The 14,430-nt window shown below is 32.2% G+C and overlaps 1 protein-coding gene across 2 annotated transcripts in view; it reads right to left on the bottom strand.

The window, feature by feature from the left end:
* LOC127705842 (excitatory amino acid transporter 1-like) overlaps positions 1-14,430 on the bottom strand; it is a 38,434-nt gene that overhangs the window by 11,577 nt on the left and 12,427 nt on the right. The window contains exons 4-8 of one of the 2 annotated variants that reach the window (XM_052210190.1): positions 14,296-14,377; positions 11,176-11,218; positions 10,262-10,388; positions 9,348-9,474; positions 4,983-5,216 (exon numbers count right to left, since the gene is read on the bottom strand). In XM_052210190.1, coding sequence (XP_052066150.1) covers positions 4,983-5,216; positions 9,348-9,474; positions 10,262-10,388; positions 11,176-11,218; positions 14,296-14,377 — 613 coding nt within the window. Of the gene's footprint in view, positions 1-4,982; positions 5,217-6,123; positions 6,670-9,347; positions 9,475-10,261; positions 10,389-11,175; positions 11,219-14,295; positions 14,378-14,430 lie in introns of those variants that run through there. The other variant, XM_052210192.1, reaches the window with a different exon arrangement.

Here is a 14,430-nt window from a genome sequence, read left to right as displayed (position 1 = left end):
TGCTTCGACATGGTGGTGGTGTGTCCATTCCTGTAAGGAGTTGCTGCACTGTTGTATTTCCAATTGGGCAGTCCTGCAAAGCAGATGCAAGGGCTACATTTGGTTGTCCTGGGTTGGGTCCTGGTTTGCCATTAGCTATTTCTTTGTACATCTTTATTCTGTCTCCAATAAAACCACAGGTTATGCATTTCAGGGTATACTGCCAGCAAGTTCCCCACTTTTTCTGTTCATGATAGTCAACATTAAATTTAGGACAGGATGGTGAGTCCACTTGGTGTTTATCATAAGTAGTGTTGTACAAGCTGAGTGTCAGTTGACTGTCTATCCACCTCATACCAAAATGTAATGCTTTATTTTCTTCTCTTTTCAGGTCAGCTTGCGAGCGAAGAGTACAGATGTTACCAGTCGTCTCTATTTTGCAGTCAGAAGATTGAAAAGTTTGCCGCACATGGGAAGTACGTGCACTACCTGATTGAGGGATCGGTATTGATGTCTGGCTTCGGCTTCTACCACTGGGTTTTCCAGCTTGGAACCATCCAGGATTTCTTGGAGAGTTGTCTTTCTTTGACCTGTTCTTGGTATAGCCTTTAGTGAACATTTTGAAAATTTAACTAGATCCTTAATATCCCAACTTGGACTGATAGCATAAACTTTGGACATCCTTATATTTATAATCAAGCATTGTATGATATCTGCTTTGATGTACATTTTTTCCTTTGATGCAGTCTGTGGTGTAGATTTCAAGAGACCACCTTCAGAGGCAACTCTGAATTAACAGAGTTTTCTTAGCAGTATCCAACTAAGCCAATTAATCTATTATTAGGGGTCCAGATTAAGATTGTTTCATCCAAATCTATTGAAAAATATTACTTTATCATTTATTGAGAGATTAATTTAACAAAGAAGCATATTTATTTTTTTTATTAATTTTTTTATAATTTTTTTTATCAAAATGCAATATATTTTTTAATAACTATTTTTCTTACAGAAATCTGTTATAAAATTAAAATCTATTTATCTATAAAAATAAACATAACAGAAAACTTCACTAAAAAGTTTATTTCAGAGTAATATTTCAAGGAATGAAGAAATTACACTAGTTTGAAATTTTCATTACATGTAATCTGACCTGATGTTACACATGAATATTGGTACCTCAGGTAAACAGGCCAAGTACCTGTGAAATTTGTCTGATTAGTGTTTATGTTATATTTTACTTATTACAGATAAGATAAGCAATTTTTTAAGATAAGTTTTGAAAGTTAATTTTCTTTTTAAATATTTTTAATGGAATTTTATTTATGTTCAGTGTTAGTATATTCACTAAATTTACAAGAATTTTAGAAAAAAAATAATTTCAATTTAAAAAACATGATTTTTGATAAATTTTCTTTCAGATTCTAGAAATTTAACCACTTAGCTACTATAGACATTTTACTTTTTTAAGATATCATGTTTAACAAGAAAGTTATTAAACTTTTACTTTTCCTAGTAGTTACATGTTTTGAAAGTTTCATGCCAGAAAACAACTAGAATTATCAACATGAGGGTAGTGATATTAAAACTATCAGAACTGCCATAAAACTTGTCGGATTGATTTGATATATGGTATGCTAGTTCGATATAGAATAAGCTTAATGCGTGCCATTTTTTGGGGTATTATATTGAAAAAAAGGGTCTAATAGGCCCAAGACCACAATTAATGACCCCACTTTTCGTTGTTCACGAATATAGTTCCCTTTAATTAAAGTGTATTTTTTCTTAATTTTTTTTCTTTGCCTTTCTCATTGATTTCTTAGTTTTTATGGGGTGGAAGTGAGAGAAGAGAGGTAAAATAAATTTTTGGATGTTGTATTTAAACTGATTTTGATATGGAAAGAGTGATTAGGCCAAGTGCAAAAAGGTAATATTTACAGTTTTCGGAACATCTCTTGACTTGTCGATAAGGGTATGGCTGTGTAGTGGCTAAATTTGTAAGAGTCATTGGTTCAATCTTTCTGAATTTTGGATATATTTTTGGACTAGTACTATACATCTCACACACAAAAGATTTGACAAAAATGCAAGGTGCAATTTTTTTAATGAGACAAAACGTTATAAAGAACTAATAGAGGAATTAATTGTGGTCTGTGGCCTGACAGTTCGACGTCATTCGGCAAATTCCGGAAAATGTACTTTGTAATTTTTTTAGTAAAACATAACAAAGTTAAAAAGAAAATATTAATAATCAGGATAATATATTATAAAAAAAATACAAAACAAATATTACAACAAACGCATTGTTACAAAGTTTTAAAAATAGTTTTGTCTGTATGTCTTCTGCTGAAGTATATGATAAAAAGAACAAAACATGTCGTTTTTCATATCAGACCCCTTATCAGCCCATGGTCAAAATCATCCCTCGAGCCTGTCGGCTCTCGGGCTGATAACATGACCTAGGGCTGATAAGGGGTCTGATACGAAAAGGCCATGTTATAATCTATATATATATCCAATGTCAAACATTAAGTCATAATTGTATATATCTGTTACAGGCATTTTCTAAATTTAGACATTCTGTAAAATGCCTCAGTAAAACTTTAGGCATTTTCTAAAATGCCTTCAAGATTCAGGCATTTTACATAATGACTAATTTTTCTAGGCATTTTACAAAATGCTTCGAAAAATTGATAGCCATTTTACAAAATGCCTGAAATTATTTTAAAGTATGAAATGTTAAAAAAACAATTGAAAGCTTTGAACAAAGGAGCAGTTTTATTTATGATAATTATTGAATGTTAAAGCTTGCAATTTAAGAGTTTTGATAATCAAAAATAAGTTTTACTGAATTATTCCAAATTCACACAAGCACAGAACTCGATAATTATTTGTTATTTCTTATGATGTTTGGATGACAGTACTGTTACACAAGATTTGTCCTGATTTTTTTGCAAATACATTGTTTGGCGTAAAATGAGGTTTAAGCACTTCGACCACATTTGGAGAAACCTGGATCTTTCGTTACTTTTCCTGATAAAACACTTAGCGTTCGACAACATTAGGTTTCGCAATAAGCACACACGTCACACATGAATATCTTCTTTTTCATATGTTCCAAAAAGATTCAAAGTACATTATCATAATTAGTTTGACTTGTATCTTTTAGCTTATAGCTTTTAATGGACTGAAGCAGATCTGCCCATAACGGGTGATGCATCTATAACAGGAGACGCTTACCCTGTCAATGCACCGTTATTTGTCTCTTCTTGGTCGATTTTCGAGATTTTAACCACAGTTAACTACTGTCTCATTAATTCATCCGATTGCAAAAACCCAGGAATTTCCTTGAGGCAGTAGAAATGAAGATACTCATATCTTTGCATCACAACCAAACAAGGCCTTGTAAGGCGAAATCCATGCTATTGAGGGGAATTTGTTTGGATGTGGATTTATAAATGCTCATTCCTTCTGAATTGGGAAACTCAATATATTGCCGCATTTTAGTAAAGTGCAACTCTTTATACACGTTAAGGACTCTTTGACCGTTCTGCAGGTGGAATTTTCTGTCTCTATCCAAAATACCTTCATTTCAAGCGGCAGTCGAAATTCCTGTCCTTTATCCAGGTTAATCCACTGCAGAAATAACCCATATGAATTATAACCAAATTGTTCTCGTCTTAAAAATGCATGAAATATATTGCTACTGAAAGCAGACAAACAGCAACCAGTCAATTAAAAACCATCTCTTTTTCTCTGCTTCATATGTTTCACTTCACTGTTTTGAATCTGGATTTTCTAAAAATTCGTTTGTAAATTTTTATTCGATTCAAAGAACAATTTGTCCTTCTGTCATTTTGACAAATAATCATAAATTTACTGTCTGAAATACATCTAGTGAGTACATACTTAACGTAGTTTCACTAAAAAGAACATATCATATGACATACAAACTTTCCCTGGTGGTTTTTGAAGAATAAATTAATTATACCGAACCATTAGTTATTTTCTTTGCAAGATGTTGTGTTTTTGTCCATTTTTTATCATATGCATCTCAATGATATCCTTTTTCTACAAACTGTACAGGCAATTTGTTGAATATTGCTTCAAAATTTCAGTCATGATATAAAATGACTAGGCATTTTTAGTCATTTTATATCATACCTGTTAAGGTTAGGCATTTTATAAATTGCCTGAAAATTCAGTCATTTTACAAAATGCCTAAATTTAGAAAATGCCTGTTACATATTCAATGTCAAACATTAAGTCATAATTGTATATATCCAATGTCAAACAATGAGTCATAATTGTATATATCCAATGTCAAACATTAAGTCATAATTGTATATATCCAATGTCAAACATTAAGTCATAATTGTATATATCTAATGTCAAACATTAAGTCATAATTGTATATATCCAATGTCAAACATCAAGTTATAATTGTATATATCCAATGTCAACCAATAAGTCATAAATATTTGAATTGAGTTTTTATTTTGCAGTATGTGTTTGATAATGTCATGATTTGTGCTAGGTTTATGCTGTACAACGATTTATGGTAACCGATGGGATACATATAGCTAGATTGTCAGATCGAGAAGGCTTTAGAACAGGCGAGTATTTGTTAAAGGAAAAAGTTGCTTGGTTGTATTGAACTTTCCTAGTTTCTCTCTATTGTATGAATGCTGTCTTACTTGGCATTTTCCCAACAGATCTGTCATACAAAACATAGTTAAAAATTGTTGAAGCATGATCGTCAATCAAGCAAAATAAACGTAGATCCATGTGTGAAATAAGAGATAATTTGTTTTGTAATCTTTATCTTTGAAGAGAAGATTATATTTATTAGTATCTATTGAATGTCTTTTATAGAGATTTTAAAGTAACCTGTATTTTTGTACACAAGTTATAATTTCACTTAAATGTAGATTAGCACGTGTTTTTACATCTTGTATGTTGTAATGTATTTTATTATATGGTATAATACGTAAATAAATGCTCACGTTAAAGTTGTGGCCAAGACTATCAACATTGGCTCTGCAAGAGACGTAAAAAACTTCAGAGGATTTCGTCTCACGATGACAACATATATAATTGGAAGAACGATAAACAGAGCTATAATCTGTCCCAACATAAAGGTACCAATAAATATACCAAGTCTCATAAAGTTTCCTTGTAAATCATCTGCTCCCGCGACTTCCCTCATGATTAAACTGGCAACTCCAATTGGCGTAGACCTTTAAGAAGAAATAACTAATGATGTGTTTAAACAACTGAAATTGAAAATTAAATCGTATCACATACTCATATAACATTAAAACGTTTTATATTTAAACACCTAAATGTATCCCATTTGACCTGAACGTGAAAACATATGTATGTTAAATCATTTCTTATGCAGCAAAAATACTGCAATCTGATTGGTTAATTACCCCGGTGTAAATAACACCCCACCCTTGTTCACCCCGGGATAAATAAAATTTTTGCAAAAAAATTTAAAAAAATAAAATTTTGCCAAAATAAAGAAAAAATATAAAATGCTAAAAAAAAAAAAAAAAAAAAAAAAAAATTAATTAAATTTGAGGACAAAAATTGAAAAAAATAAAAAAAAAAATATTTAAACATTTTTTCCCCCGAAAATTCAAAAGAACACAAAAATTTTCTGAATTTCCCAAAAATAAAGAAAAAAAGTATTTGACAATTCGTAGCAACATCGACGTTGCAAAAAATGCTACACTGGAAATTTTTCATTACCATTTTTCATTTTTACATCCTGGTTTAAAAATGAGTAAAGGAATTGTTCACAAGAAATAAATTCGTTATCTTGGTGTAATCAGGGGTGTACGGAATTTTACACCATTGTTGAAAATTCATACACCCATTCGGCTGCGCCTCAGGGTGTATGAATTTTCAACAACGGTGTAAAATTCTGTACACCCCTGATTACACCAAGATAACTAATATTATTCGCCAAGTTTGACATAAATAAATAGAGCTGTGAGATATACGTCAATGAGACATCATGAGAAAAGTCGAATGGTTTGATATTGTTGCAATTTTAGTGAATTTGATTAAAAAAGTTCCAGCAAATCTTTAGAATTTCGAAGAATCTAATGCATTGGTAGTGTGCATCTCTTAATATTTCCAAAAGCTATGACTCTATGTAGTAAAAATAGTTGTAAAGGAGTTAAGTGGAACAGCTAGACTTTTTTTCGTGTAACGTACATGTACCTTTACAGATTCTTGTGAATAGTTGGTATCGCAAAAAAGAAGATTGGCATCGACAAATACAGTTATGATGTTCTAAGATTTTGTCATTGGTGTAAGTAAAGAAATATATGCATTATCATTTACAACAAGTGTTGAGACAAGAGTTGAGACAAGAGTTGAGTCAAGTGTCTATTTGATGTGACCTACCAAATTAGACATATCACCGGTTTTGTACTTACATGAGCAACAAGACGGGTGCCACATGTGGAGCAGGATCTGCTTACCCTCCCGGAGCACATTAGATCACCCCCAATTTTTGGTGGGATTCATGTTGATCAGTCTTTGGTTTTCTATGTTGTTTTATGTACTTTTGTTTGTCTGTTTGTCTTTTTCTTTTTTAGCCATGGCGTTGTCAGTTTATTTTCGACTTATGAGTTTGAATGTCCCTTTGGTATCCTTCGCCTCTCTTTTTCTGTGCAGCTATAATATATATTTATAACTCATGACTAAAAGCAAGAAAACGATACCATTTTAGATTCACACTCGCATTTGAATGATCACGTGATGAATTCGCTACAGTAACAGGGAAGAGGACAATTGACAAATAATCAAACCAGTTATTTTCACAAAAAGAAGCAAATATAGAAAGATTAAACAAGACGAAAAGATGAGGAATATTAAAAAAGTCTTTCTTTCTTCCATACAAATCATTACAGTCCTATGATCCTTCAAATATAATAATAAAATGCTCCGCAGGGAGCAGCTTGATACGACCACAGAGGTCGAACTCCGAACATTTGGGGCAAATATGGACACAACATTAAAGCTTGATACAGCTCTGAATTTGGATTGTGATTTAATATTTTACACAGCAAAGGTTTCTGACACAGTATGAATGTGGTAGAACTTAAAATTTGAAATTGGACATTTACCTACTATGGTCCAATATCCAAAATCTAAATATATGGTTAGATTCAGCATATCAAAGAACCCTAGAATTCAATTTAAAAATAAAATCAAACAAAGTTTAATTTTGGACCCTTTGGACCTCAATTTGGACCAACTTGATATCGGGGTCCAAAATCTATAATCCAAATATGAGTACAAGTTTAGTTTCAGCATATCAAAGATTCCCAAGAATTCAAATTTTGTTGAAATCAAACAAAGTACAATTTTGGACCCTTTGGACCTTAATGTGGACCTATTTGAAAACTGTCCTCAAAATCAAAAATCAAAATACACGGTGAGATTCGGCATATCAAAGAATTCATTTTTTTGTTGAAATCAAACGAAGTTTAATTTGGACCCTTTGGACCTTTAAATGGACCAATTTGAAAACGGGGTCCAACATTAAAAATCTAAAGTACATAGCTAGATTCGGCATATCAAAAAACCCCAATAATTCAACTTTTGATGGAATTAAACATACATGATTTTCAAAACGATGTACATTTCCTACACATGCCATGTTTGATGCCAGAACAGGACATATGATGTCATACTGGTTTGTGCAAAAGATTAGTTCAAAGAGTCGCAATATTTTCTATCAATACAAATTTAGCAGTACTTCTCGGTATTTAACACGAAAATAGTGTTTAACCATAAGAGAAATCGGTTAAACAACTCGTGATAATTGGATATCGTTTGATATTAACTCTTGCTATTTGATTTAAATAGTAATAATAAACTCGCAAAAGGCTCGTTTTTTATTACTGTATATTGAAATTCAATAACTCGAGTTGATATATATATATATATATACAGCAATATCCATTTCTCACTCGTTTTGAAACCTATAAATATTCAAGCGTGAATGTTCAAATGTATACGACATGAAGAATGTTAACGGTGCATTGGACATTTTTTACTCCCATTTTATTCGTTCGAACAAAAATAACTAGGAAAAAACTGTCTTTCAGACATCGTGTGACATACAGTAATTATGGCAATAACATATTTATATTTTAATTGAGATACTAACATGCATTATTTCTAATGAACAACCATGAGAACGCAATTATGATATGTAGAGTTCATCATACTTAAGTCGAATCCTAAATACATCATCGAAATCTAACATAATGCGTATAAAAATAAGGAGATATGGTTTCCAATGAGACAACTATCCACCAGAGCTAGAATGAAGTTGTAGCAAGCAATTATAGACCACCGTACGACCTCCAACAATGAGTAAAACCAATCACCGTATGGTCCGAGGACACAGTTATCTACCTTCAATTTTCGTTGTCCTATGTAGTTCCCTTTAATTTCAGTGTTTTTTTCTTATTTTTTTTCTTTGTCTTTTTTTGGAATTTTTCATTATTTGTTTGCATTTAGGTGAAAGATAAGACTTCAAATATACTGTCTGAAAAAAATCTTTTTGAAATTTTCTGTAGAAATGAGTGATTTGGTCAGGTAAATAAAGGTGGAATTTCCTCTTCTCGGAAGCTCTCTGGCTTCATCCTTACCGGTGTCCTTATGTTTGGGGTTACCTGGAGAGAATGAGCTGGTAGACTTTTCTGAATTTTTGATGTTTTGGGATAAAAGTCAAACTTTATGCACACCAAATCTTATTAGAATAGAGCAGGTGGAATTTTTTTTAATTGCCATTATGTTTTAATAGACAAATAGGGGAAAATAACTGTGTTCTCGGGCCGTATAGTTGGATATAAAAGGCTCCGACATGAAAAATGTGAAACAATTCAAACGAAAAAATTAACGACCTAATTCAAACCTAAACAATTTACGAAAACAAAATCATATATGACAGACATGAACCGACAACAACCTCTGTACTACAAGCTCCTGACTTGGGACAGGCACATACAGAATGTGGCGGGGATAAACATGTTTGTGAGCGCTCAATTCTCCCCCTAACCTGGGATAGTGGTGTAAAAGCACAACATAAGATCAAACTGTAATAACCAGTTTCAATTGGCTAAACTCAAAATATCGGTACTGAATGTTTGACACATGTGATTGCTGCAACCTTATTTTTGGAATCATATAATCTTCAAACCTGTAATGACTGTCACTAAATATTCAGAATAGCAATTGTAAAAAAGGATTCCAATTGTCAATCACTTCTATGATAAACTTATTTAATTGAACAGTTTCTCCCAGTATGTACTCCTATTTCCATATAGTATAAAACAAACCATAATATCTTTTCCAGAATCACAAGGACTATTTCAGTCGCTGCATAGAAAAACTTGTAAAATGGACGTCCAATTTTACCGGTAGCAGCTGTTGCCATCCCGAAAAATGAACTTATGACCAGTATTCCTAAAATGGAAAAAAAGGAATCGGCAGTAGTTTCGAATTACTTGTTAAAACATAGTTGTTACAACTTACGCGTAACTTTATTGTTAAGTTCCTACAATATAGATACAAGCGACAATTTCTTAAGTATAAGATAAAAACAGAAACATTTTCATGAGAATCGTGGATTTAGTTGAGACCATGATAATGATGAATAGCTGCTTAACGTCCAGCGGCAAATTAAATGCATATTAAGGACGAGAGCATGTTAATATAATATGAATATTAAACCTGCTTTGTACTAGACCGACATGCTGAGCAGGATCTTTTACGTGCTAGTTCACTAAATAAGAGTCCACAGGAAGACATGTCACCCTACCCGGACTCATTATTCTGACTCCGAGCCACCGGTCCTTGTTTTTACTCCTTAATGCCGCGTGCTTAGCGGAGGAGATGATTGACATCATATAATATAACTCAAAGTGAAATGTATTTAGACAAATGTGCCATGACGACTTCTCAAGTCTTCAAAAGATTGATAGATAGTTGTTTGCTTAACGTCTTCAATGTAGTGTTACTCTGTATTAAAGTGCACTGATCTGCAAATTCATGACATTTAACGTGGATATATAATTTCGCTTAAAAAGACATTCTTATCTTACAATTGGATACATGTTTATCTTCCAGCTATACGAATGTTTTGTTTGATTCCATTTGGTTTTAGGTTGTAAGATATCTTAAAATTCTATATAAACCATTTTAACGTTAAATGGAATGTGAAAATGTATGAGTGTTTCTGCATTTTACGTACCAAGCATGTTGACACTATTTGAAGTACCGAGCTTTTTGCTTTTTATAAAATTAATGACATCTTGCGAGTGCGTTCCATTCATTGTTGTGTTGACAATACGGTCTCCGATTTCGTATTTCGTCATTGTCTGCAAAATGAGATGTTTGAATATAGTAAAACATAAAAAATGTGCATAATGTACCTGATTATCCTACACTTCAGTGGATTTAATCCGAGGCTACTAGTTTTTAGTGTTTAATTGTTTTTATAACATAATGTTAGAAAGAAAATATTTAATTCTTAAGTACACGATTGTCCAATACCTGTTTTTGAAATATTCCATATTTTTCGCTATTTTATGGATTTTTCCTTTGATCTTGCTGACTGATAATTTCCGTTCTCAGCGGAGTCGAGTGATCTGAAAACGGAGTCGAACGATATGAAAATTATCGCTAGAAACTAAGGGAACACGTGCCGTTGTCAAGGAAATTAACAACGTCTTAAAGGGTAAAATAGCGATAAACAGATTATCATTGGTCATCTCAACTCGATTGCTTTACACGCTTTCGCCGTACCGGCTCAAGCGAGAAAATCAAACTCGTTGAGATAACCAACGATAATCTATAAATATTGATAAGCGTATGTAGACGTTCCATAAATCAATATTAAAGTAACAATTTCCATTTCACGTTTCAAAAAGTGCTTAAAAATTTACAAAAGTTACCTGGTTTAATCTGACAGCTCTGATTCCAATATTTCAAAGCAAAATGTCAAATTTAAAACGAAATCAATGTTTACTCGAGACTTCGAAATTATGATAATAATGACGGTAAAAAAAATATATATAATTTATTTTTGTTGTTTTAACAAAAGTTTCTTGAAAAATTAAAAGAGATATAATACTATCATGGTGTGTAAATGTAAAATTATCTTACAACTTGAAAAGTCGCAGCGACCAAATTTTCTGGTAAAATATTCCTAAAAAAGAAAATAACATTTGATAAGGTCATTGTTAATTATGCCCTTTAATCGATTTGACGACTGCGTACGACTAATTATGCAAATAGGAATAGGATCTCAGATAAAAGGGAACCACTCTGTCCTTGAATATAATTCCCTTAAATACCATTAACTGATGCTATAGTCGTGTCGTAGACATATATTTGAAATTTTACAGTTTGTATTATTGAAAAAGGTTTCATTCTCTGTCTAATAAGTTCTGGGTTTGATATGTATCTATAAAGGTAGATTATTTGGTGAAATGGTAACTGTACGGGGATTTGCTTGCTCTTTGTTGAAGGCCGTACATTAATCTATGTTTGCTTTGGGTTCTGGAAGATAGTAGTCTCATTGGCGAACATACATGTATATACCCAATCTCCTTATTTTTAATGACGTTATTTATTTCAATATAGATAGTTGAAACAGAATTCTATTTTACATACCAATTCAAGAAATGTGTAGAAACAGAAATGCCAACACAAGAATTAATGAGGTTAGAAAAAAAAATGTCACTTATATAAAGGAACACATGTTTTTTTTTATGTATTTTCTTTACTTATAACACCATTGGAGAGTGGGGTCTAAATAACAAGATCATATTATCACAAAGGAAGCACAGAATGGAACACAGCATGAAACCTTTATGATCCTTATCTTATTAAAATCTGATTTTTTCATTTTTTGGGTCGGGTTCCTGGGGCAGAACTATTAAAGCAGAGAGCAAACTATAAAATATTCTTCTTAGACTTATTTGACACGGAAACAATCCTACCGAATTCAAGTGGATTCGATTTTTAAAATCCAATTTTGATGATTTGGTCTTTACTAGTTTTATATGGAACGAACAATTAGTTGTAAATAATCATTGGTTAAAGAATTACTGAAGTTAAACAGCGATAACAGATCAGTACTATCAGCATTAGTTCTCACAGATACATAATGCATCTAGGAGGGAATACAATTCTTTAGTTAAACTTTAGTTTTGTTAAGAACCATACTTACTACAATTATTACCTCGGGACAGATATTATATTTCTAAAATTCGATGTATAAACTTGCAGTAACATATTGATACTTGGAGACGGGCAGGGATTCCTCGAGAAAATAGAATATGTACTTTATGTAACGAGGGAATAAAAAGTGAGTTTCATGTTTTGGTAACTGTAAAATGCAGATATTTCTGCTCTTAGAGGAGGAAAGATTAAAAATGACACTCCGTTAATTTTATGGACACCATCACGAATTGGTTGATCCATACGATGTGTCTGTGTCTAAACTAACTAATGACATTTTTACCACTTCTTAGATTGTGGTTTAACATCTATGTCGTCTGTCTGGTAAGTACCGAACGTGAACTATTCCCGAATATGACTGTTAAACCGAGTGTGAATTTGCATTGCTATACGACGTGTCTCGGTATTTTGTACATCCAACATTCGTGTATTTATTTTTTATGTTTCTGTTATGGTTTCGGTTGGATAATGTGTTTTGTCTTATCGTTTGTAGTCCAAATAATTATAAAATTGCCTTTCAATACCATCATTGTCATATTCCCGAATATGACTGTTTTACCGAGTGTGAATTTGCATTGCTATACGACGTGTCTCGGTATTTAGTGCATCCAACATTCATATATTTATTTGTGATGTTGTTATGATTTCGGTTGGATTATGTGTTATGTCTTATCGTTTGTAGTCCAAATAATTATGAAATTGCCTTTCAATACCATCATTGTCATGAAATTGTTTGGACTGGTATTGTTAAAATGATTGTATAAAGTTCGAGATTGCATGTTCGTTACGTAAGGGCGTCACTGTTTGTGATATCCTGTGGTGTCTGTCGTTGATGGAAGATGTTCGTTGTTGTTCTGCAGTTTGCATGTTGTGTCGACTATTATATTATTTGTTTGTGCGTTTCTCTGTGATGAGTGTTCTTGCGTATGTTTGTGCTGTATTTCTGTCATGTAGTGTTGTCATTTTAGCGATATTTTTTAACATTGTCATATAAGCGGGTGGTTTGGCTAGCCATAAAACCAGGTTCAACCCACCATTTTTCTTAAAATGTCCTGTACCAAGTCAGGAATATGGCAGTTGTTATCAAATAGTTCGTTTCTATGTATGTTGGCGTTTATTTTTGTTGCGCTTCAGTGTTCCTGTTGTTCCTTTGTTTTCCTCTTATAGTTGATGTGTTCCCCTCGATTTTAGTGCGTAACCCGGATTTGTTTTCTCTCAATCGATTTATGACTTTTGGACACCGGTATACCACTGTTGCCTTTATTAGATCAGAGTTTATACCATATTATTTTGTAATTAATGCAAGCATGAACACATTTCTTGTTCTGCTGTCTTTATGTAACGTACAAGTGCAAAAGAAATGATCTATTTTCTTTAAGAAAATTATGAAATACTTCAATTAATAGAAAATGTTTTTATACCACACTATGTATTAGTGTTTGGCCTGTCCTGTCTCGCTATTTATGATCTTATCTTGTATTTATATTGTCATCTAGTACACTACATTTGTCTGAGGTTATAGATAAAATCTTGAATCTTGAATCGTATTAACATTCTTTGAAAAGCATGATGAATTTAATAGGGTTAATAGTTATCTAATTTGTTCATACATGTGTATATCTGGTTTTATTTTTCAATGTTAATGAATTAATGACCTTTGAACCTTTAAATCTATTCCTCGTATTGGTAGAAACAACACTTTTTTCAATAAAACAAGATAGTATTACGTACCTTAATAGTTTTTACAACACTGGCTTCGAAAAGCTGATGTTTTTTTTATTTGCCCGCCGATTTTTTTTTTATCTTTGAGATATATATAAATATCCATTTAACTAGGGTTTGCTTATATATAAACTGCACCATGTATCATGGTACCGATGCTAGTATTAAATACCTAAATAAATCGGCAAATGTATCATGATGCCGATGTTAGTATTTATTACCTTAATAAATCGTCGAATGTATCATGGTGTCGATACAAGTAGTTATTACCTAATAAATCGGCGAATTTATCATGGTGCCTATGTTAGTATTCAATACCTTAATAAATCGGCAAATACATCCTGTGTTTGTATATTGGTTTTTGCTGCAGAAACTGGTCCCAATTTTGATGATCGGCCACCTGCAATAAAACTCTATATTACATACTGGATTATATTTCTAAGATTTTCGTGA

Source organism: Mytilus californianus, unplaced genomic scaffold (genome assembly GCF_021869535.1).
Source record: "Mytilus californianus isolate M0D057914Y unplaced genomic scaffold, xbMytCali1.0.p SCAF_6, whole genome shotgun sequence".
NCBI lineage: Eukaryota > Metazoa > Mollusca > Bivalvia > Mytilida > Mytilidae > Mytilus > Mytilus californianus.
The sequence above is the reverse complement of the archived record's forward strand: the minus strand, read 5'-3'. Positions and strand labels throughout refer to the sequence as shown.